General features: G+C 52.3%; 1 protein-coding gene across 2 annotated transcripts; it reads left to right on the top strand.

Annotated features, from left to right (window-relative positions):
- The first annotated feature begins 487 nt into the window (after positions 1 to 487).
- On the top strand, positions 488 to 24,651 carry myo5b (myosin VB). Of its 2 annotated transcripts, none has more exons than XM_086096152.1 (39): positions 488 to 817; positions 3,818 to 3,928; positions 4,050 to 4,212; positions 5,101 to 5,245; positions 5,324 to 5,480; positions 5,712 to 5,855; positions 6,048 to 6,129; positions 6,530 to 6,637; positions 7,374 to 7,483; positions 7,641 to 7,906; positions 7,966 to 8,047; positions 8,943 to 9,083; positions 9,307 to 9,429; positions 9,992 to 10,075; positions 10,200 to 10,328; positions 10,394 to 10,491; positions 10,577 to 10,663; positions 11,222 to 11,333; positions 11,762 to 11,973; positions 12,243 to 12,399; positions 13,202 to 13,441; positions 13,552 to 13,800; positions 13,872 to 13,965; positions 14,131 to 14,261; positions 14,342 to 14,461; positions 15,143 to 15,277; positions 15,480 to 15,563; positions 15,644 to 15,865; positions 16,898 to 16,995; positions 17,314 to 17,512; positions 18,595 to 18,688; positions 19,068 to 19,199; positions 19,544 to 19,695; positions 19,771 to 19,857; positions 21,106 to 21,256; positions 22,130 to 22,439; positions 23,198 to 23,372; positions 23,449 to 23,529; positions 23,642 to 24,651. In XM_086096152.1, exons 1-39 carry the CDS (start codon positions 791 to 793, stop codon positions 23,825 to 23,827), a joined length of 5,478 nt encoding a protein of 1,825 aa, XP_085952278.1. In that variant the 5' UTR covers positions 488 to 790; the 3' UTR covers positions 23,828 to 24,651. The 2 variants fall into 2 exon arrangements, with proteins under 2 accessions (XP_085952278.1, XP_085952279.1); XM_086096153.1 differs by lacking the exon at positions 488 to 817 and adding an exon at positions 1,119 to 1,138.
- Positions 24,652 to 24,913: the final 262 nt, after the last annotated feature.

Genomic DNA, 24,913 nt, shown 5'->3' with positions numbered 1-24,913 from the left:
TAAAAGGTAAACAATGTGAAGGTAAAGAATTCAAAAGAATGAAAACTTGAAAAGTTAGCTCAGGATCATTTAAATAAACATCAAAAGTGAAAAAAAAATGTTGGTTGAGCAGGTTTTTAAAAAATAGATCAAAATGAAAAGGGAATTATAAAAAAGAAAAAGTTGCAACGATTTTTTTTTTAAACAGCAGTTTTGAGTATGGACATTAACACGCACACACAAAAAGGATATACAGTATAAGCTAAACAATTAAACCAAATGTAATTTAAAAAACGAGAGCGAGAGAGAGAGATTTTTAAAAATATATTTTTCACACAAAAAACAATATACAAACTGTCGCTGGGAGATAAACAACCGAAAAAAAGAAAAACAGCAAGGCTTTTTTCACAATTTCTATAAGCAGAGATTTTGAGTCCCAAAAAGTCGTGCCTACGTCACTCGATGACGTCAGCGCGCCTCCAATCACAAGGCACGCCTGTCGAGCACCTGCCGGGCGAGCGCGTACTGTCCCTTTAAGCGATGGCGTGCACGTCAACAAAGTCTCACCCGGCCCGGCCCGGCCGGTGAAGTCCCTGAAAAGAAACTCGCCAACCACACGGACTCGCACGCGCCGCTCCCGGAAAACCAAGTCAAAGCTTGTGTTTGGAAGCGTGGGAAAAGTTCGCGGCAGAAGTCCCCTTTGCGGAAGTGCCTGCCATGATGCACCTGTCGTGAGCGGCGGCCGCTTCCGGGTTGGGCGCACGCGCACGTGCGCGTGGACTTTGGCGGTTGTCTCCGAGGAAAAAGGAACATGTCCGTCAACGAGCTCTACACGACGGTGAGTCGGTCGAGGCGAGCGCCGCACGAGTTCGTGAGTCGAGGCGCAAGTTCGTGAGTCGAGGCGCAAGTCATCGCTCAGTTGGTGACGCCGCTGAGCGAGTGATAGTGACGGACGAGCGCGACAGCACCTGTCGCTCACCTGCCGTCATGTGGGCGACGCAGACGGGGGGGGGGGAAGATGACGCCATACTTGCCGCTTCGGCTCTGTAATCGGGTCGCTTCGGTTTTGGTGCGTTCCAGGAAGTATTCCATCAAATAGCTACGAGTAAATATTGGACGGAACACGACGTGAGCGCTAGTAAGGAACTGGTGAGCACAGGTTGGTTGAGGAGTCGGAAAGTAGAAATACTCAAGTACTGTTACTCAACAGGTTTCGAAAGTGACCGCAACGTCTTCGCTAAGGGCGACCTTCAATCATATTATTAATAAGTGAGGCTATTGATCAACGTCAAAGTATGGATCATGTCAAGGGTTTCTCACAATAATTGGGAAACGGATACATATCAGTGCCGGGCGACATGACTTGGTGTACATTTGCAAACCATCGCTCCTAGGAAATCACAATGTCCCATCCATCACCGAGCCTTTCTTAAGAACAGGCCGGCAATCGACTCGAGAGTTGCTGAATGCTGCTCAAGAGCAAAATGACTTCACCGCTCGTCGTTACTGAAGAGGAAGTGTTGAGTCAGTAAATATCAGAGGTGGGTAGAATTGTACTCAAGTAAGAGTAGCGTTATTTCAAAGTAACATTACTCAGGTAAAAAGTGAAGTAAGTAAAAAGAGTACAAGTATTCGCTGAAAACTGTTTGAACATCAAGTCCGATTTATTTTGAAAAACAATGCAAACAGACAGACAAAAATCATAAAATGATGTGCAAACGCTGGCATCTTCCAATCATAAAATCAGAAGGAAACAAACACTTTTTGAGCTGGTGCAGCAGTGCTAGCAGACACGTTAGCAAAAGCGCGCACAATCCGTTGGCAAATTGTGGCGGAACTCGCTCGGCGCTGCCTTCCAGTCTCACGACCACGGGCGGCACTTCCTGGTAGCAAAAGCACCAAGACGTCATCTTTCTGTTGACTCTTTGGGGTTCTCAACATGCCTGCCAGTCTTCAACCAGGGCCGCATTTCCTGCATGTAAGCACTGTGTCCGCAGAAACGCCCGCAACAGGCAGTCGAGCGCGGCGCTTACGTGAAAAGACGGCAAGTCCAATGTACGGAAGCGGCGGCCAGCGACTCCAGTCGAGCCCAGTGAGGGTAGCGTTTCTTTCTTCTTCTCAAGTAAGAGTAACAAGTATTGTGCGGTAAAACTACTCTCAGAAGTACTTTATTTTTTGCTCACGTAAATGTAACGGAGTAAATGTAACCCGTTACGTCACGACCCACCTCCGGTAAACATACAACGTTATAACGTGCTCCCAAATATAGTTAAGCCGTTTATGGACATTGTGATTTCCTAGGAACGGCGTTGAAGTGCTGATTTGAATATGCAAGCGCGAGCAGAGATGTCGATCGCGTGTTGCGTATTGACTTTGAAGCGGCCATTGCTGATGACGATTGTAAAAAAGCACCCAAAAGTGCATCTGAGGAGGCCCACCCGCCTCCTTAAGTCCTCGTGCGCTGGCGACCTTCGTGCATCTGCGCGCGCACCAACGCACGCGACTCCATCTGCTTTGTCTGCCTCCCGCGGTGCCGGATTAAAACCAAGGCTGGGGGTCCTCGCGGCAGACGCGCAACAGACGACCAGCAAGCGCTGAGAACGCAGGAGACGCAAGACGACACGCACACACACCAGCGGGATCGGCTGCGTGCTGGTCGCCATGGCGACCTCGACAAATATATGACGGCGGTGTTTCCCACACCATGTCAATACTTGGGCGGGCCACCCAAGTCAGTTGGCCAGCACCCAACAAGTTTTCAAGAAAATGTATTATTTAAAAAGAAGAAAATGTCTTCAGTAAGAACGCGATGACTCCTTTTGCGACCAATGAAATGAAAGCAAAGCCCATCAGGAAGTTTTTTTAGTTTTTTTACCGAGGCAGTCGTTGATGATGTCACTTCCTGCCTCTCATGTCGCCTTGCCTCCGTTGTGGACTTTGGATTGGATGCCCGCTTCCCTATGTCAGTCCACGCCCTCTTTTCTTCTTTTGTGTTTGTGATGCGCCGACGCAGATTTCCTGGCATTCCTCTCGGCGTTGAGCTCCGCCCCCTCCTGCTGTCGTTCTCGTGGCAGCAAGTTTGAAGCCGCACAAACCTGCACAACAGCTTCTTCTTCTCGTCGTTGTTGTTGTTGTGAAAATGCCCTCCCCCCAAAATAGGCCTCCGCCGTTGTTGCGTGCTTTTGTTGGGAGATGAATTGACGAGAGGCCCGAACCTCCCCCGGCTGCTCCCCCCCCCCCCCACTCGCCCCACGTTGCGCGCAACACTTGCGTTCTTCTTCGGCTTCAAGTTTTGACAGTTTGTCTGATGCTGCCGTGGAAGCGCTTGCAACTCATGAGGCAGCGCTTCGTGCGTGTGCGTGTGTGTGTGTGTGTGTGTGTGTGTGTGTGTGTGTGTGTGTGTGTGTGTGTGTGTGTGTGTGTGTGTGTGTGTGTGTGTGTGTGTGTGTGTGTGTGTGTGTGTGTGTGTGCAGTCTACCAAAACAACCCAAATTAGCTTAAAAAGGGGCTGACCCAATGTTTTGGTTTATTCATTTCAACCAAAAAGTGAGTAACCCACAAAACAAGCCGTTATTTATTTCAAACAACAAGTTGGTTCAAATGAAAAACCCACAAAACAATCCTTTTTGGGGGGGCAATAAAAACCCTCCGTTTTTTGGGGACCGACCGACACTACTTTTGAGGTAAACCAAAAAGTCGGGTCAAAGTCAAACCCGATTTTTGGGGGTTGTTTTATGGGTTCTTCATTTTGATGACTAAATTGCAATTATTTGGAGTGATTGGTTGGTCCCATTTGTGTGGTTCCGTGCGTGTTAGTGTCAACATGTTTGCCCTTCAGTATACGCGGGTATGGATCCCGGACGAGGAGAACGTGTGGCAGGCGGCGGAGATCAGCCGAGACTTCAAGCAAGGCGAGTCGGTTCTGCACCTGCGGTTGGACAACGGCACGGTGAGCGAGCGCTTTCCTCTTTTTGTCAAAAAAACTTCCGTCCGTCCGTGACGACCTTCCGACCGGCCGCGACGACCTTCGACCGGCCGTGACGACCTTCCCGTCCGTCCGTCCGTCTCAGCCGCTGGAATACCCGCTGGGCCCCGCGATGCCGCACCTGCGCAACCCCGACATCCTGGTGGGCGAGAACGACCTGACGGCGCTCAGCTATCTTCACGAGCCCGCCGTGCTGCACAACCTCCGGGTGCGATTCCTGGAGTCCGGCCACATCTACACCTACTGCGGTCAGTCACTCACGCCTCCTCCTTCCTTCCAGTCCAAAGGGGACCTCGCCTCCGCGCCCGGGACTTTCCGTGGGCCGACCGGCGCTTTGACGCTTGACCCCGCTTTGAAAAAGTCCAACTTGACGACGGGGTTCTCTTCTCTTTTTTGGACGGGACGTTGAAGCGCAGTCTGATTGGCCGCTTGCAGAGTTTTGTGAACGAGCCGCTAAGAACAATTAAAACGCAAGAAGAACGTTTATACTGTATATTGATTGAAACAACAATTTTCTTCGTCTTTTCTTTTCAAGTCGATTGCCTTCAACGGGAAAAAATGCTGCTAAATATTTCAAATAAGAATATTTTGTTACGCGATAGCATTGATATTTTTGCCCACGTGAGAATCGAATCTTGGCCGGAGGTGGGAGCGTCAGGAAATGTTTCCGCTGCGTCATCCGTCGGCCGTCGGCCATTATTTCCGTCTGGCCCGGTCCGTTGGCGTCAAACAAACTAACGGCATCGCACGCAGGCGTTGCGCAAGCGAACAGACACACGGACAAATCAAGTAAGAAAAAAAACATGGCCACACGCGGTGAAATGAAAACGTTGTGGGACGACGTCAACGGCTGCTTCCATTAGACTTTTTCACAAAAATAAAAGCAATGTGCTATTTTGCTAAAGTACAATTTGGACTTGCCGCCGTTTCCATTGAAGAGTGTTTGGCTTCTGAGGCGCAATTCTCGTCATTGTCGCCGGATCTCGCAGTTCTGTAGGAAGTCGTGACGTTTACGCAAGACGCTCGCTCGGAGTTCTTCGTGTTACTGTGAAAACTTCTCCCTCCCCTCATTTGGCGTTGCTGTCGCGCGCGCGTCGCGCCGCCACTGATGTCGGCCGACGATCTCCACGCGGCAGGCATCGTCCTCGTGGCCATCAACCCGTACGAGGAGCTGCAGATCTACGGCGAGGAAGTCATCAACGCCTACAGCGGCCGCAACATGGGCGACATGGACCCGCACATCTTCGCCGTGGCCGAGGAAGCCTACAAGCAGATGGCCAGGTGAGACGAGGCGGCGCCGGCGGGGGAGGCCTCGCCACCGCCTGCCGCTTTCACGAGCCGCCGGCTTGCGTTGGTCAGGGACGAGAAGAACCAGTCCATCATCGTCAGCGGCGAATCGGGAGCCGGCAAGACCGTCTCCGCAAAGTACGCCATGAGATTCTTTGCCACCGTCGGAGGATCCGCCAACGACACCAATGTCGAGGAGAAAGTCCTGGCCTCCAGTCCCATCATGGAGGTCAGTCCAGGCCAGTCCACTCGCGTGGATTCGCCATACTAGTCTAGTCTACTCCAATGTTCTAGGGAGGCCTCACCAGTCCAGTCCAGATTAGTCCAGTCAGATCAACACAAGTCAAACCAGTCTAGTCCAGTCTAGTCTAGTCTAGTGCCTCATGTTATCACAAAAGTAAGTCCAGTCCAGTCTGGTCTACACGAGTCTTCCTTTCTTTGTACTTGGCCCGGGGTTTAGGCCATCGGGAACGCCAAGACCACGAGGAACGACAACAGCAGTCGCTTTGGGAAGTACATCGAGATCGGCTTCAACCGCAGCTACCACATCATCGGCGCCAACATGCGAACGTACCTGCTTGAGAAGTCCAGGGTGGTCTTCCAGGTGGGTCGGGCTCACAGGCGACTTTTTTTTTCTTTCTGTCTTGTCGTACACAGAGGTTTGAAAAAAGTTGCCAAAGGGAGGTGACGAAATGTCGGAGATAAGCGAGTGGGCGGGGCAGGCTGGGGGCGGGGCAGGCTGGGGTCTGCTGTTAGTTGAGTTTTTTGTCTGATGTTTTTGTTGCTGCCGTTGCAGGCTGAAGACGAGCGCAATTACCACATCTTCTACCAGCTGTGCGCGTCCGCCTCTTTGCCGGAACTGCGAGACCTGAACCTCAGTGAGTTCTCGCCTTCCTAGTTCTGCTCTCGGCTTCTCGCAGGACTGGACTGGACTTGTCGGGACCCGGCGGATCCGGAGTGTGAGAAGCTCGCTCATCCGGGAGGGACCCGCTGCCAAGTCGCCGCTCCTTCGTATTGGGAGGAGCCGGCCGAGGTGGCTCGGGCATCTCTTTGGGATGAGGCGTTGTGGGGCACGTCCCACCGGCAGGAGACCGTCCGGGACATTAAGCCCAAACGGCACCCGGCCTCTGCTGCTTTTTTGTTGTTGTGTTGACAACAGGCGGCCAGCAAAAAGTGGGAGGGGCTCTCGAACACGCGGATGCTTTTACGTGACGGAACCGTTTTGCCTTGAGAGTGTCACGGGCGCGACTCGATCCCATTTCTCTTGTTTGCCGCCAGCCAGCGCCGAAGACTTTGTGTACACGTCCATGGGCGAGAACATCTTCATCCAGGGAGTCAACGACGCTGACGACTTGGACCGGACCAAGCAGGCCTTCAGACTGCTGGGTGAGTTGAACCCGCGAGGTGATGGGTAGCCATTATCCAAAATGGTGGATCTATTATTTGAAAGGATTAGTTATCACGATATGAACCTCGCGATACCATATTTGTCACCATATTGTGGGGAGGTTCCCAATATCAAATGAAGCTCCTGATATTGTGGGGGGGGGGGGGGTCTTGGCCAGTCATGTTGTTGCAAACTAACACATCCCTGAAAATATGAAGAGGTGAGACCTTGGCCACACCTCCTGCTCCTCCTTGCCTCTTTTTCATAGGCATTGTTTGTCGATTCAGAGTTGCGCGCTCGCATTCGGGAATGGCACGCAAGCTAACGATGTGAAGTTAGCACTGTCATCGCAGGACTTAACTTTTTAAACCGGCAACCTTGGTGATGCCGCAACGTATCCTGGTCCATGTAGTTCACAATGCTGCGCTCGGCTGAAGCGGGCAAAAAGTCCGCATTTTTGCCGGTATGACCCATTTATGGGAGTGATGCCGTTGCGGTGGCCAAAACATGCCTAATTCAACTGCACTCATAAGCAAACCACCAAACAAGTGCACAAATGGAACACGGCCTTGTGCTGCTTTTAATATCACGACGTGATCGCGGTCAATACAACAATATTGCGGCGTTGCCATTATCGTTGCGTCACACTTTTCGAGAGCTGACTGTGACTAGTTCGTGATGCCGGTTGTGGTTGGCAGTGCCTGCGAGTGACGCAAACGTTGTGCGTGTGCGCAGGCATCAAAGACGCCAGCCAGAACGCCATCTTCAAGGTCCTGGCGGCCATCCTGCACCTGGGCAACGTGGAGATCTTCGGCGAGAGGGACGGCGAGTCCTGCCGCGTCCCGGTGCCAGCTCACTTTGCTTCCTCTCTCCTGTCGTTGTCACATTTTATTTGCATTCTTGGCGCCCAATCCGAGCTCGTTGGGAAAGGATCGTCTCCTCTTCCGTACAATTTTGCCCTCGTTCTCTCAAATGCTGGCTCACGGCCGCTTCCCGTTTCAGAGCGACGACGTCCACCTGGCGCATTTCTGCCGGCTCCTGGGCCTGGAGCCCCCCCAAATGGAGCACTGGCTGTGCCACAGGAAGCTGGTGACGGCGTCGGAGACGTACGTGAAGAAGATGCCGGCGTCGCAGGCAGCCAACGCCCGCGACGCCCTCGCCAAGCACGTTTACGCCCGCATGTTCGACTGGATCGTGGCGCACGTCAACGTGGCGCTGCGCACGTCCTCCAAGCAGCACTCCTTCATCGGCGTCCTCGACATCTACGGGTACGGCCCCCGTCCGGCCCGCTCGCGTCCCCGCCCAGCTCACAGCGTGTGGCCCGCAGGTTCGAGACCTTCGAGGTCAACAGCTTCGAGCAGTTCTGCATCAACTACGCCAACGAGAAGCTGCAGCAGCAGTTCAACTCGGTGAGGCGCCAGTCGAGACCAGTCGAGACCAGTCGAGACCAGAGACTCCGGTCTGGTCCGCTTTGATTGGATTTGTTAGCAAGGGGACAGCGCAATTGAAAGAAAGGCCTCTAAATTCACGAGTCCGCCAAACTCGTCTCGTGTAAATTTGAAGGACAACAAAGTCACGAACGCCGAGTCTGGTGGGCAGGACCGGTGCTGTAGTGGTCCCCGGAGAAGTTCTTTTTTAGTAGACCAGAAAAACATCGTCTTTTGGGAATGGCGGCGTCTAAGAATGAATAATCCGTCATTTGTACTTGCTCACCATAATAAAAATGATTATGAGTTGTTAAGTTGCTAATGACAATATTTAGTGAACAAAAAGAGTGAAAAACAGTCTGGTTAGACTTCGGTTCTTGTTTTGTGTGGAATCTTAAACTCTTTGTCCCCGTTATTGTGTTCAAGAATGAATTTGGTGAATTTGAGAACGTCATCATTTTTCATGAACAACGAATACCTTTAAAAGCAGGTGGGGAGACTCGATACTGACTGAAAAACGAGTGTCTCTACTCCGCACGACAAACGCTGGTCCGGAGGCAAGAAAAACAAGCAAAGTTACAAAATGAACGTCGTTCTTCGGACGTCAAAGGCAGGATTTGACACTTAAAAGCAAAAACGAGGCCGAGCTTGAAATACTTCCTGTTTTCCTGTTCTTTTAAATATAGTGTCAAACAAAATAGTCTTCTAGTGGCTGACAGTGGAACTACAAAATAAGTGGGAGGCAAAATGTGTGAAGTCGCGGGACTGCGGACCCGAGACGGCGAGGGCATCGTTTGCCGTCATTCCCAGCAGCCGATCTTTTCGAACCTTTTGCCGGTGAAAACCCGCCAATGACGCGCCGCGTGTGCACTTGCAGCACGTCTTCAAGTTGGAGCAGGAGGAGTACATGAAGGAGCAGATCCCGTGGACCCTCATCGATTTCCACGACAACCAGCCCTGCATCGACCTGATCGAGGCCCGACTCGGCGTGCTCGACCTTCTGGACGAGGAGTGCAAAGTCGGTGGCTTTCTGGTCCTTCTCGCAAAAGCGGACGGGACTCCATTCTTGTCAAATCGCAACTTCTGCGGCAAAATGGAGTCCTCGTCATGTCCACCTCTTCTGTCAGCGTCTCCTTTTTTGCAGCCCGATGGCATCGATATGAATATTGTGGCAAATGGCCTTTTGGATTCTCACGCCGTTGAGTTTTTGGGCTGCTGAATTTCCTTGTGCGCGCTTGCAGGTGCCCAAAGGAACGGATCAGAACTGGACTCAGAAGCTGTACACGCGGCACGGCGCCAACGTCCACTTTGAGAAGCCCCGAATGTCCAACACGGCCTTCGTCATCATCCATTTTGCTGACAAGGTGAGCGACGGCCCCGCCAGCAGACGCGGTTTCGATTCACGCCATTCGCCGATTCCCTCCAGAAACATCTCAATTACAATTCTAAAAAAAAAAAAACTGTTCATTTGGGGATGAAATCGTGCGAACTGAAATGACTTTTCATTTATTCTCCTATTTTCCATTTATTGAATGTTGATCTGTAAGCCCCAAGATTTTTCTTGACAATTCTCTTTAATCCCTACTCGTCTAAGACGCTATTTTCAGTCATGAGGCCATTTTGCCGCTTGTTGACCGCCAACGACATCCGATTGCTCAGGTAACAGCCAATCACGGCTCAGCTTGCCAATGTCACACGAACAATGTCGGAAAACAAGTGAGCTGTGATTTGTTGAGCGACGGTGATGTCATTTGCCGTCAACAAGAAATGACAAAATGGCCGCCGCCACAGACGTATCAAAACAAGTCGTTTTCGCTGCTTCATTGATATGAATAAGAAGAGAATATTTATCAGGATGCTGCGTTGAGGCGAGCGTGAGGCGCAGCCAACGTCCGATTGTCACCCACATTGCGCCGCGGCCTCTAGGTGGCGTACGAGTGTGCCGGCTTCCTGGAGAAGAACCGGGACACCGTGTACGACGAGCAGATCAACATTCTCAAGGCCAGTAAGGTCAGTTTGCAAATGGCTCCCTCGCTCGCTCCCTCGCTCGCTCCCTCGGCCTCCCATTGGCCGGAGCCATCTGTCACTATCAGCTGACACCACACAAGGTTCGACATCGCTGATTGCTTTTCAGCTTCAGCTGGTGGCCGACCTGTTCAGCGGCGAGGACGCCGCCCCCAAATCCGCCAGGGTCAACGTGCGGCCCGCAAAGTCGGCGCCCAAACCTCACAACAAAGAACACAGGAAGAGCGTCGGCCTGCAGGTGAGCCGCCGCCGGCGTGCGTGCGCCCTCACGTGACGTGCGCGCTCACGTGCGCGCCTGTTCAGTTCCGCAGTTCTCTGCATCTTCTGATGGAGACGCTCAACGCCACCACGCCGCACTACGTGCGCTGCATCAAACCCAACGACCTCAAGGAGGCCTTCTCGTGAGTCCCGCGTCGGCCGGCCGCAAGGGGAGGAGCTTGAAACGCGTCACGTGAACGATAACGTGGCGTCAACGCGTGCGTGCAGGTTTGACTCCTGCCGAGCCGTGCAGCAGCTGCGAGCGTGCGGCGTCCTCGAGACCATCCGCATCAGCGCCGCCGGATATCCGTCAAGGTCCTCCTCCGTCCTTCCGTCCTTCCTTGACATGATTTTGAAATTCTGCACCGTCCGTCATAAAATGGGCAACGTTGTTGACGGGAGTTTTCTTTTGGAGAAAAAGTCGTCTTTCATAGAGAAGGACGTGAATTGGCCGTAAATATTTCAAGTTGACGAAGATCTGGAAACGCCGATCGACCATCCAAAGTTGCCGATTACGCCATTCGCTGAAATGGTCGTTGATGATTCAATGATCAGAATAGTTATTGATTACTTTGAGAAAGAATTGGTTGTGGATTGACTGAAAATGTCGACAATGAAAACAACTTTGAATTGATTCTCCAAACAGTCGTTTGATGATTTGATGCTTCGTTCATTTTTCATTTTTCATTTTTCATTTTTCGTTTTTCATTCTACTTTTCTTGTTTTGGTCTGTAAACAACGAATTGGAGTATTTTTCGTTCCCCCTAAAAACCAAACAAATCCCCAAACGAGCCGCCATTGCGATTGTGACTGTCGCTCGGTTGCTGGCGCTGCAAAAAGTGATGCGTGCGTGTGCGTGTTGTGCGCGTGCAGGTGGACGTACGTGGACTTCTTCAGCAGGTACCGCGTGTTGATGCCCAAAGCGGACGTTTCGTGCCCGGACAAGAAGTTGGTGTGCCGCAAACTCCTGGAGAAGCTGATTAAGGTGAGAAACGGCAAATCGGATCGCGGGAACGTTCACCTCAACATTTTCTTCTTCCCTCGTTGAAAGAATGCAAACACCGGAGGGGGGGTTGCAAAAACCTGACCTTTGACCCATTGCCGCTCCCCCATCCCTGCGGCTTTCAAAAAGTGCATTTTGCTCAACTTTGAAGGCCGCCATTAAAAGGCTTCACGTCGAGAAGCATCACAAAATTCCAAAAAAGAAAAAAAAATCAATACCTTGTTGTTGTATTTTTGACATCTGATGTTGAATGCGATCATTAATGCGATGGAAACGTCTTCCAAAGTCGCGCTGATTGTCGCACCCATCGAAGTGAGGTGAAACTGCGGTGAGCAGCAGCAGGGGCTCGCGCTCGCTCGGGGATCATTTGGGGATCTCGACTGACGGAGCGACTGATTTTGTCCGGCCAGGAAGGCGACATGTACCAGATGGGGAAGAGCAAGATCTTCTTCCGGGCGGGGCAGGTGGCGTACCTGGAGAAGCTGCGTGCCGACAAGTTCCGCGCCGCCTGCATCGCGGTCCAGAAGACGGTGCGAGGGTGGCTGCAGAGGGTCCGCTACCGCAAGATCCGCAAATCCGTCATTCTCCTGCAAAGATACGGACGAGGGTACCTGGCGCGCAGGTGAGTGCCGGCGTCCGCTTGCCGCAACGTTCTTGCCCGAGCTGGCGAAAGTCAGACGTCTGATGATGATTGATCGATTGATTTTGGCATTGATTGTTGGGGTTTCTTTCCAACGGAAGAGATGAAATTCGGAAAAGGCTCGTTTGAGCTTCCGTTGGTTTTCAAATCCAATTCCGAGCTTGATTGTCCAAAGAATTCAAATCATGTTTGGTTTCAGCCCTAATCCGCACAAACGCCGACTTTTGGCCGTGACCTCTGACCCCCCGCAGGTACGCGGAATACTTGCGTCTGACGCGCGCCGCCACGGTGTGCCAGAAGAACTACCGCATGGTTCGAGAGCGCCGCGCCTTCCTGAAGATGCGGCGGGCCACCGTCACCATCCAGGCCTTCGCGCGGGGGATGTTCACGCGCAGGATCTTCCAGGAGGTAACGCGCGCAAAACCGGCGGCGGCGCTTCACATTTCCGAGAATTTCACAATTTCAACAAGATCTATCGTTTGGTTCCTTTTCGCCACAATATTTGCCCTTTTGTCGCCTCCGAATATTTCATATCCAACAATCGGTGTGTGACGCTTTTGTTACTTTTCACGGCCAATGCCGATGATTGGTCGTCAGGGAGGCCGAGAGGCGATATTCATTTTGAAAAAAAATAGTAACAGCAACTCTTAAAGGTGGACTCCAGGATCTTTCGTGTCTTCCGGGCGGATCATTTTAACGATTTTTTCTCGATCCCGTAATGATGCACTTGGAATGTTTGTAGCCGCTGAGCTTCGGACGGTCGTGATTTCATTGCATACTTTGAAATGTCCTTTTGCAGCTTCCGTAGTTGAAAGTGCATCGTAACTGTTAGCTGAGGAGCCGCGTCATATTTAGCGTAATTGCTTTTTATTGCTATTCATTTGAGCTGCTTTCCCAAACCGTCTGGTGGCCATTTTGAGTGCCACGTTGTCATCCCTGCTAAGAAACGCACATTTGCGTTCTTCTTTGTTTTTTTGAATGGATTCTGACTTTTCCGATGCAAATGTGTTGCCCGCATATTTCATAAAGACGACGTGTCGTCAGTAAGTGGAAGCGAAATGAAAGTAAAGGAGTCGTTTCGGTGCGGCTTGAGGAAGATGTCAACAAATGTCAAGGAGATCACGCCTTTGCTCATTTGAGGACAAAAGGCGCCATTGTGCCTCCGCCGGCTCGCCAATGTGGTCACGCGCCTCGGCTTCCCTCTCGCCAGTTCCTGCTGCACCACAAGGCGTTGATCATCCAGCGCTGCGTGCGCGGCTGGCTGCGGAGGCTCGCCTTCCGGCGCATGCGGCGGGCCGCCGTGGTGCTGCAGTGCGCCTACAGGCGCTCTCGGGCGCTGCGCCGCTACAAGACGCTCAAGACGGAGGCGCGCTCGGCGCAAGGCCTGAAGAAGCTCAACACGGGGATGGAGAACAAGATCGTGCAGCTGCAGCGCAAGATGGACGACCGGGTAAGCGCGACCGCCCTTTCGTTGCTCGGCTTGTCAGAATGATCGGACTGAGTTAAAGAAAATCAAAAGTACATTTTGGGCCCACGCGTCTCCGCATGTTGCGATGTCAGGGCAAGGAGTACCGCGAGCAGAACGAGCAGCTGCTGCGCGCCAACACCACGCTGGGAACGGAGCTCAGCCGCGTCCAGCAGCAGATGCAGCAGCTGCAGCAGACGCGCAGCCAGCAGGGCGGCGCCGTCGCTCAGCTGACGGCGCTGCGGGCCGAGCTGGAGGCGCTCGGCGACCAGCTGGACGGCGCCCGTTCGCAAAAGGGCCAGATGGAGGAGCGCCACCGCCACGAGAAACTGGCCCTCACGCAGGTGAGAGCGCGGGTGAGAGCCCCCGAAAACGCCACCACCACCGCCACGCCACGCCGTCTTTTTCTGGGCAGAGGGTGGCCGAGCTGGAGAAGGAGAACGCGCTGCTCAAGAGTCAAAAGGAAGAACTCAACCAGAAGATCAAACAACAGTCCAGTCGCGCCCAAGGTCAGACAAACGCACGCTCCGAGATGGCGACTGCGATGGCGCCATATTGTCCGATTTTGCCCATCGATCAATGACATTGATCGGCTCCGTCAAATGATACTTCATGTTTGCTGGCATTCCCCGTTCATTATTGCTTGTGTTTGTGCGCCGGCGCCGCGTGCGCAGAGGACGTGGGAAGCGCGTTGCTGCGCGCCGAGATGGACGCCGAGCGACGCCGCTACCAGAACCTCCTGAAAGAATATTCCAGACTGGAGCAGAGATACGACAACTTGAAGGAAGAAGTTTCTCTGGCCAAGGTGGCGTTTTTGTCTTTCTTTCTTTCTTTCTTACTTGGCGGTGGGAGAAACGTTGCGCTTGACCTTTGACCTCCGTGCAGTTCCAGCCCGGCCACCAAAGAAGCTCGTCCAATCAGAGCAGCCTGGAGTCGGACTCCAACTACACGTCCATCTCCACCTCCGAGGCGGGAGACGCCGACGACGCCCTCCAGCTGGTGGAGGTGCGCAAATGTCAACGCCATCGATAAGCCTCGAACCGCGTTTGCGTTTGTTAACCGTATTCCGACACTTTGATGTTCCTTCATTGCGAGGAGGCGGAGCAGCGAGTGCGGAGGATCAAAAATGTCCTCGTAACATTCAACGCGGAGCGCGTGAACACGTCACGGCTGCTCTTCCATTAATCAAGTTGATTAGAAGCCTTTAATTAAGCCATTCATCGTGATTGATCACAATTGTGAGATGCGATTAATCGGATTAGAAAAGGTCACGGTTTGACAGCCCGAGTTGAAAAGGTCATCGAAATGAAATTGAAACCAGTTTTGCCGATACCTGCAGAAGTCCTGCGTCATGGGAGAGACGTATCGAGGGAAAGTCGCTCATCGTTTTTCATCCGTTTGCCGATTATTGTGAGACGTCATTAAGATGATCTTCACATAAATCAATGTCATTAATTATGAATGCCGGCAAAGGTTTTTCTAATTGATTATCCTATCGATTCGTCTGGAAATGGCCCCGCCCCCAATTTCAAGGCAGAATTGTTTGTCAAGCCGGCCGAATCCAAACGTAACAAAATACGAGCACGCGGTGCGATGCCGTGGGTACGAACGGCGCTAATTAGCAGCTTGGAAAACGTTGCCGAGCGTGCGTGCGTGTGCGCGTGACACGCGTGTCCGTGTGCGCAGGAGATGGGCGTGGACAAGGCGGCCATGGACATCGGCATCTTCGTCAAGCTGCAGAAGCGCGTGCGGGAGCTGGAACACGAGCGCAAGCAACTGCAGGCCAGCCTCAACAAAATGGAAGACGCGGCCAGAAGCAAGGTGAGGCGCATTTTGTTGATTTCAAAGCGACTTTTTACAAATTGAGCGCAAAACGCGCCCGCGGTGTCTTCAATGGCGTTTTTGTATTTGCCGGAGTTCGACTCATCGCCGGCGGCCTCGTTGACTTTTTTGCTTTTGTCTTTTTCCAATGTCCCGTTTGTCCACTTGCCAAATTTGCGATCCGACCCGCCGCTGCTCGCAGGACAGCGAGGAGGAGGAGGCGGCGAGGAATGTGAAGAGCGCCGGCGAGCAGGACGCGGCGGACGCGGCCTACAACGACCTGAAGGTAGCGCAAATCCCGACCGCCGCCGCCGCAAGCCGCAAGCCGGGCTTCTGTGACGCGGTCCGCCGTCCGTCGCTCGGCAGCGCCAGGAGCTGGAGCGGGAGAACCGGAATCTGAAGAACGATCTGGACCGGCTGCGGCTCAGCGTCGGCCAGCAGGCGGTCGACGCCCCGCAGCAGCTGCGGGACGCTTACGACGTTGTGATGAGTCAGCTGAAGGCGGCCAACGAGGAGCTGGACGCGCGCAAGGAGGAAGTGGTCATCCTCAGGACGCAGATCGTCGGCGCCGCGCACCAACGGCCGCAGGTCACGCCCGCGAATTGCTGGAAACCCGCAGCAGCTGAGGTCACAAAGGGCGGCAAACCGGGTCGCCGCGCTTTAGTGGCGAATGGAAACGCAGTCCAACGAATCGTGCACAAAACCTGCCGACGGCCGCATCCATTTTGCGATCGCGTCAATCTGGGGGAGGCGGGACATTCGCCACAAAACTTGCGGCTGATTGGACCGTGCCGAACGTTTGTGGTGACCAATCGCGGCCGCCGATGAAAATGTCGTCTTCGCTCTGGTCAAAGGGGGCGGGGCACCAACATCTTTAGCTTAGCAGCTCAAAAAAGCGCCTCTCGCTGTTCCAGCAAACGGAATTCAACGCAGCGTCCGTTCGTCCACGCTAGGTTTGACTGCTTCCCACGGCCTCGGCGCGGGCTTCCTGCTTTCGTCACAGCTGAGCTGCATGTCCCGCCCCCGAACACAATGTCGCTCTGCAAGATGCGTTCTCGGGAGTTTGCCGACTCACAAATGCCGGCAGAATTCATCTTGCAAAACATAAAACAACGTGAGCTGCGAGGCTCCTCGCCATCGCCGCCGCGGGAACCCTCGGAAATAGGAACAGTTTTGCCGGGCCGGAAGTATGCGCAGTTTCTTTTCAAACAACAAAAACATTCTTAAAGCTTTTACCTTAAAAGTCCCTTAAAAATGGCTCCAATTTCCTAAACAAATTCAAAATGGCGGACGTCCTGTTAGGGTTAGCCTACGGCTACAAAAAGACCTTTTTTTTTGTAGGACTTGGCCTGTTGAGGAGAACTCCCAATTTCACCCGAACCCGAACCCGAACCCTATAGGGAAAATAGAAATGGTTTTGCCAGGCCTGACGCGTGCGTTTTGCTTTCGACCAGCGGCGTCAAACCTGCACCCCTTTGTGGGCCTCATCTGGTGACCCGGCCCGCCAGATGCTCCCGTCCAGTCACAAAAACCCAAAACGCAGACCAACATAAAGTGCCGATTGGGAGGCGTCCAGCAGGTGGCGCTGCGCGTTGATTGCCTTGCGTTGTTGCGTTCCAGGAGGAGGATGAGAGCACGGACGAGGTCGACGCGGCGCCGCTGCCGGCGGACAAAGATCAGGCCCTGCTGGTCTACCGGCGCGTGTGCCGGTCCAACAAGTAGGTCGGCCTCCTCCTGCTCGCACCTCTAAGCCCCGCCCACACGCTTCCTGCCACCGCCGTCGCAGCCCGCTCCCTTTCTCTCGTGTCACTTCCTCTGTGTCCGACGTCACTTCCTGTCCCGAGTCCCACTGCAGCGACCTGAATGAGGACGGAGACGTTCGGCTCAAGCGAGTCGCCAGGACCTCCTCCTCCTCCTCCTCCTTCTTCTTCCTCTTCCTCCTTCTTCTTCCTGCTCTTGTCGTTGTGGCGCCGGCGAGGACGTGACGTGGCGTGCCGGCCGTCGAGCCCCGCTGACGGCGTTTTTTTGCGGCGCAGGCTGTTGGAGAGCGAGCTGGAGTCTCAAGCGCGCCAACGCGGCGAGGAGGCGTCGGCGCTGCGTGCCGAGGTGGACGCGCTGAAGGAGGACGTGGAGAAGAAGCAGGAGGCGCTCAACTACACCACGTCGCTGTCGCCCGAGGCGCTGCTGGAGTACAGCGTGCAGCTGGAGATCAGCAGGCTCACTAACGACAACCTGGTCAGCAAAAAAAAGCGAGCGCTGACGAGTCGGCCGTTGGGGAGGATCAAAACTGACGGCGGCCGTAAAAAAGGATTCCACAATGAAATACAAAAAATGATATCAACCATAAAATATCGTTCATATAGACGTCAAAAAGGGCAAAACGACGCAGACGAAGGAATTTTGACGGCAGCTCGTTTTTGAGCAATAAACACGCGGCTGCAATATTTGTTCATGTCAAAATGGCGGCGGGCGTTTTTTTCCCGTTTGTTATGAAGTGATTAGAAAAAGAGGACGACGTGCGTGCGTGTGCAGCGGAACCCGGAAATGTGGAAGACGCCCTCAGAACACGAAATGTCCAAAAACGCATAAACGGGAAAAAAATGATGATAAAAAGCACGTTTAATTGAGCCATTAATCGGAATTCAATATGTGATTGATCTGATTCAAAGATCGAGCTCGAGAATCAATACGAAAATAAATGTCGCTAAATATCAAGCGCTCACGTTGATGCGTCATGAAATGTTATTCAAATGAGGGGGCGTGTCTTGGGTGGGGGGCGCCATCCATTTGTTTGTTTTAATTTGGGTCTTTTTTGGTCCTCCTCAGTCCACCGGCTTCTTTGTGTGTGTGTGTGTGTGCGTGTGTGTGTGTGTGTGTGTGTGTGTGCGGACTTTCAGCTGTCAAACTTCGGCAATTAATTGATAACAAAATTAACTCTTTTTATAATGGAGTCATTTCTTGTTTTCAAACGGTGCGAATCCTCCAAGAGTTCTTCTCAAATGTCGGCTTTTGCGTTGAATGAAAGGAAAACACACACAAACATTTCAATCGATCAGTTCATCAATCGATCAATGAGTGCAACATCAACTCTTGTGGTGGGATATTGCGCAATTGTTTTTTCAACTCATTATTAAGCAATATCACAAACCACTAGAATTGGCTAATAAACAAGAGTTGCGCTTTTATAATACATTTTCATGTCATATTTAATTGTATTTGAGGAATTGATTCGAGGACAATTCAATACCGGTCTGCGCGTGCGTGCGTGTGCGTGTGCCTTTGCGTTGTGGGGGGTCTCATGCACGTTTTGTGCGCAGGACCTGAAGGAGCTGGTGGAGAAGCTGGAGAAGAACGAGCGCAAGTTGAAGAAGCAGCTGAGGATCTACATGAAGAAAGTGCAGGAGCTGGAAGGTAAGCGTGGCCGTGACAAGCAAGGCCGTGACAAGCAGGGCCGTGACAAGCATGGCCGTGACAAGCATGGCCGTGACAACCATGGCCATGGCCGTGACAAGCATGGCCGTGACAACCATGGCCATGGCCGTGACAAGCATGGCCGTGACAAGCAAGGCCGTGACAAGCAGGGCCGTGACAAGCATGGCCGTGACAAGCATGGCCGTGACAACCATGGCCATGGCCGTGACAAGCATGGCCGTGACAAGCACGGCCGTGACAAGCAGGGCCGTGACAAGCATGGCCGTGACAACCATGGCCGTGACAAGCACGGCCGTGACAAGCATGGCCGTGACAAGCATGGCCGTAACGGCGGCGTGTCGCTGTGTGACATCCTCAGTGAGCCACGGCGGTCGCGCCAAGTCCGACTTGGGTCGTCACGTGACGCTTCAACGCAAGGAGAAAGACTTCGAGGGCATGCTGGAGTACGACCAGGAAGACGAAAACCTCATCGTCAAGACGCTCATCACAGGTCACGCGCACACTTCACCTCCTGGCGTAACCTCGCCGTCGCACCATAGAAATGTATTTGGCATTTACAATCCACAAATTGCTTTCGGAGTTGCGTCATATTCACATCCATTCATTGACGGAAATGCTTCAGCCAACATGAAATGCTAATGCCACCTCGTGGCAGAAAAATATGACACTTTGAACTTGTACACGACTGTCAATCGACTGTGCCGGAGACCTAACTTTGTTATTTAAGCAGAATAAAACCATTCGGTCCTATGGAAATGATGACTTAAAAACTTGGGTGAAGATCTGTGTCCAATTTCTGCGTCCGACGTGGCCACTTGCGTGTGTGTTTTGCAGACATGCATCCCAGCATGCTCTCCGGCAGCGTCCCGTGTCTCCCGGCGTACGTCCTCTTCATGTGCGTCCGCCACGCCGATTACGTCAACGACGACCGCAAGGTGGAGTCGCTGCTCACCGCCACAATCAACGCCATCAAGCGCGTCCTCAAGGTCAGACCCCGCCTCCAAGCGCCGGCCGCGTGCGACCCAGCGTGACCCGGGCCGCCTCCTCCGTCTTGTGCGCAGAGGAACGAGGACTTCGAGACCACGTCCTTCTGGCTGGCCAACACCAGCCGCCTGCTGCACTGCCTCAAGCAATACAGCGGAGACGAGGTCATGGCCACGCCCACTTTCCAAATGCACGCATGTCAAACACTCAACATTTGGACCACATTTTCAAGTTCACGTAAAACCATTTTTTTGGGGGGGCTAACATGAAATGACTTTTTTTACGGCGGCGTATTAGGGCCACGTATACATTATTTATTTATTTATTTATTGAGAGGGCGGGGCGATATTTCGAGAGAGAGAAACTCGCACTTTATAAAGTGGCAAATTAGCGAGAGAAAAAACTCTCCCGTTTATAAAATGGCGCGTTTGTGACCTTGAAAAGTGCACATTTGCCAGAAAACCACGTTTGTTGGTTTCTCAAATGAAAAGGCAAGATGGCGTCTTACTTGAAACGCGACTCGTCATGCGCGGCAGCCAGAGCCGCATCACTTCCTGATCAGCTGACGAACACCAACCAATCACCAGCGAGCAGAGCGGAGGTCAATGCAAGCGAATGACGCAAGAGCAGCGCATTCCACACTTTCATACTTACAGGCCGGAAAAAAAGAGAAAAGGTGTCGATAATAATTGTGCAAACGTAAATCGACATTTGAAGGCGTGAACTTCAAAATGGCTTGGAAGAGCGAATCTGAGCTCAAGCCGACTTTGGATCCCACGAGAACGCGACGTGCATTTCTCACACGGGATCGTTTTCCCAAAGCAGACGGAAATGAAAGAAAAGCAAAATGGAAGCCGTTTATCGAGAGCGTCCGATCCGAAGGAAAGAAACGGCGGCTTCGGCGTTGGCTCGATTTCACGTTCCGACATGATGACATCGATGGCGCGGCTGAAATCGATCTCAAGCAATGACGCACTTTTCTCGTTTCGGTGAAAACTCAACGATATTTTTGTCACGTTGACATTGAAAGCGTTCATCAAACGTTACAAGTCGGTTTGGAAAGCGTTGCTGCGGAAAAGTTGAAATGAATGCGGAAGGAAAATATCCGCTGAAATGTCGACTAAAATGGGATTCAAAGCAAAATGCAATCTTCGGACTCAAACTTCATTTTTGGCAAAAGACTCCATTAAAATGTCTCGTCTTGTTGCTGAGTTTTTTTTCCTCCCAAATTTGCCAGTTTCTTTCTGTGAATGTTGCGCCCGCCCGCCTTTCCATTTTTTTGTACCTTTTGATTTTTTTGTTATTGTAAAATGACCTTTTTTTTGTCGTTAATGTCAAACATTTTCAAGTTGATGTCACGTTTGCGTTTGACGGCGTTTTGACGCTTGGCGTGTGCGTGTGCGTGCGCGCAGGCCTTCATGGCGCAGAACACGCCCAAGCAGAACGAGCACTGCCTGAAGAACTTCGACCTGGCCGAGTACCGGCAGGTTCTGAGCGACCTGTCCATTCAGATCTACCAGCAGCTCATCCGCATCGCCGAGGCCGCCGTCCAGCCCATGATCGGTCGGTACTTTTTGCCGCTGGCCTTTTCCCGCCTTCAGACCAAACCTTGGCCGGCACTTGCAACCGCTTTTGCCTCCGCTTCCTCCATTTTGTTTTTATTTTTTCATTTTCAACTTTCTGCTCCTCGCTTGCTCGCACTTCGTGTCTGTTCCTTCCAAATGTGCTTCCGCTGGTGTCGTTTCATGTTTGTTTTGGATTTTTCCAATTAGAACTCCATTTTGTTCTTTATTTCGGACATGCAGTTCCGCCCTTGGCCACTCAGTGGCGGCACATGAATGTTTCAAAGCCTACATTTGAAAGAAGACGAGGACAGCGCAACGTGTTTCAGGCTCGTTTTGGCTAAAGTGAGCGGAACAAATGTTTCAATTGATCGTTCATATGAAAGTCCGGAATTTGTTTCCGACGATCTTGATGATGTCATCAAAGCGCAGACGTACATTTCGGAAACCGTCGCCGCAGATTGACGATCGATCGATTCCTATCTGGACATGTGAAAACGTGCAACCACTTGAAAGGAACCGTTTTCCTTTCGGGACTCCGCTTTCTTAAAAGGCGTTGAAAAAATGTTTGATGTTGGCCGATGGTTAGCTGACTGTGACCCGGGTTCGATTTCCTGCAGGTCAGTCCCTCTCTCTCTCTCTCTCTCTCTCTCTCTCTCCCATTTCCCGTCCGCTGTCTTTTTGATGAAAGCCCCCAAAAAGAGACTTGAAATGCATTTTTTAAAGTCTATATGTTGTCCGGCGTCAGCGAAGGTCAACGTTGAGTCGGTTGCGGCGTCAGAAGCGGAACCGATGAAATGAAATGAAATGAAATGAAATGAAATGAAGGCGCTGACAAGCGTCCGTCACTCTTTTTTCTTTTTTGTCGCGTCAGTGTCGGCCATGTTGGAGAGCGAGAGCATCCCCAGCCTGGCGGGGGTCAAACCCGCCGGCTACCGCAACCGCTCGTCCAGCGTGGACAAGGACGGCGGCGGCGCCGGCGGCGGGCAGTCGGGCGGCTACACGCTGCAGGCGCTGATCCGCCGGCTGAGCCTCTTCGACGGCCTGATGCGCGAGCACGGCCTGGACCCCGAGATCGCCGGGCAGGTGGTCCGCCAGCTCTTCCACTGCGTCAACGCCGTCACGCTCAACCAGATCCTGCTGCGCAAGGACGTGTGCTCCTGGAGCGCCGGCATGCAGCTCAGGTGGGCGCTCGCGTTCCTCTTTGATCGGCTGCCATTTTTTGTCTTGGCTTTCGCGACGCTCTGCCGATTCCGTTTAACGCGTTCGTCCTTGAAAACGTTCCATTTCCTGAGATCCGCCATGTTTTCATGGCATTTGACACCCGCGAGCCCATTGAAAAGAGATACAATGCTGCCCTCTGCTGGCCATGGTTGGTGGCCGTTTTGGGATCTTCACAAAGCAGCGCTGCTCAAGACGTTTCGCTGGGAAAAAATTAACGGAATTGACGCTATTGGCGGTATGCGGTGGGCGTGTCCTCACGTCAATTGACATTTTTGCCAATAAAAGAGTTAAGAAGGTGCGGCGATGAATTGACAGCTAATCCATTATCGAATCAATCGGTTTGATACTCGGTTGTTTATTTGAATGTAAAACGATCCCTCGGGACGTCAAAAATGTCCAATTTCTGTGTTGTCCTTCATGACATGCAAACGTTAGCTTTAACTTTGCAACTTTCCTCACATTGCAGACCAAAGCAGTCACTCAGTCATCTTGTATTTACATTTGAAATCATTTCAACAAAGGTATGGACATGTTTTTTTCAAAAACAAACAAAAAATAGGGAGAATTAATTGATGACTGAAACAAATTGATTAATTTTTTTGGCTTCCGCTTGCGTGAAATGAATGTCAATTTTCTATTCTCTCATTCATTTGTTGGGCAGCCGACGCTGTTCTAAAAGTGTGCGCGCGCGTGTGCGTGCGTGCGCGCGTGTGCGCAGGTACAACACGAGCCAGATGGAGGAGTGGCTGCGCGCTAACAAGTTGTACCAGACGGGGGCAGCGCAGACGCTGGCTCCCGTCATCCAAGCCGCTCAGCTGCTGCAAGTCAAGAAGAAAAGCTCGCAGGACGCCGACGCCGTCTGCTCGCTGTGCACCGCCCTCAACTCCCAGCAGGTGGCCCCGCCCCCCCCCCAGCGCCCTCGTTGTCATCGCGGCGACTGACCAGCGCCGTCGTCTTTTGTGCTTGCAGATCGTCAAGATCCTCAACTTGTACACGCCGCTCAACGAGTTTGAAGAGCGCGTCACCGTCGCCTTCATCAGGAACATACAGGTCGCACGCACACACACGCGCGCACGCACACGCACACACTGCGTCCACGGGAGAATCGCGCGTGTGAACGTCAATGTGTACGTGCCGCGTGTTAACGAGCGTGTCCGTGCAGAAGCAACTCCAGGACCGCGAAGCGGGCGAAGCGGGCGATGTGGGCGTGGCCAAGGAGGCCCCGCAGCTGCTGGTGGACACCAAGCAGACCTTCCCGCTGCTCTTCCCGTACGCGCCGTCCTCCCTGGGCCTGGAGACGCTTCACATTCCCGCCTCGCTGGGACTCCACTTCCTGGTCAGGGTCTGACCTCACTTCCTGCTGGCGGCGCCGGCGGGAGGCGGGCCCTCGCCCGTCCACCCGAGAGGAGGAGCGGCATTTGCGACGTTTGGACTCGTTTTGTCAAATGGATTGAAAGGATCTCATTTTGGCGCATTTTTGCTTGTCGGAGTCGCGCTGACGTCGTCGACGTGTTTTTCAGCCATTCATCGACTCGAGCGTTCTCAAATCCCGCCGTCGTGATTTGGGAGCGTCAATCAATCAATCCAGCGTTTCGACCCTGCAGCCAACAAGTCGTCGTAGGTGCCAATGGGGAAAAGTCATGCTTTTAGTCCAGGGGTGTCCAAAGTGGATCCTGGAGGGCCGGAGTCTTGCAGGTTTTGGATGTTTCTGATTCCAGTGAACTGGATTATGCAAATGAGCTTGTGGTGCGTTGGAGACCAGAAACATCCCAAACCCGCAGGACTCCGACCCTCTCGGCGCCACTTTGGACGCCGCTCTTTGAGTGTCCAAAAATGTTTTGTCCAAAGGCCACAAACAGAAAAATACAAGAAAAACATTTTTACTTGAATTTATGAATTTATTGAGCACACCAAAATCAGCCAATCAAGCAAATGCATTTTTTTTAAATATATATACTTTAGTTTTTTGTTTTTGTTTTTGGCCAAAGCGCTTTCTCCAAGGTTTGCAATTTGAGCAGGATTTTCAGCTGGTCCAGACCGTGTGACCAGCAGCAAATATCAGACCCGTTCTGTGCAGCAACAGCAGCCCAATCTTAGCTCCTCCTACTTCACACGCACACACATTTTTGGATATTTTCACAATTTGTGCAAGAAAACGTTTTTGCTTGTAAATGTGGTCTTTTTTTGTACCTGCCGCTTGAAAAATGTCTGCCGGTCCGGGCCATACTTTGGACGGACCTTTTGTAAGAACGCGAGACGTCTCAGGCAGGGTCGGCCATCTTAGGTCAGGTGACTGCTCGGGTTCGCTGCGCTGTCGTCGGATCGACTCCCGACTTTGTTTATTACGAACCTTATTAACGTGTCTGATTTTTAAACCGCACTTTGTTTGTTTTAACGCCGCATCATTTTGTAGAAAAATGAAAATCTGCTGAGA

This window comes from Leptonotus elevatus, chromosome 15, assembly GCF_054856555.1.
Source record: "Leptonotus elevatus isolate MCC_2025b chromosome 15, RoL_Lele_1.0, whole genome shotgun sequence".
Lineage (NCBI taxonomy): Eukaryota > Metazoa > Chordata > Actinopteri > Syngnathiformes > Syngnathidae > Leptonotus > Leptonotus elevatus.
Note: the sequence above shows the minus strand (reverse complement) of the source record. Positions and strands in the feature narration are given on the sequence as shown.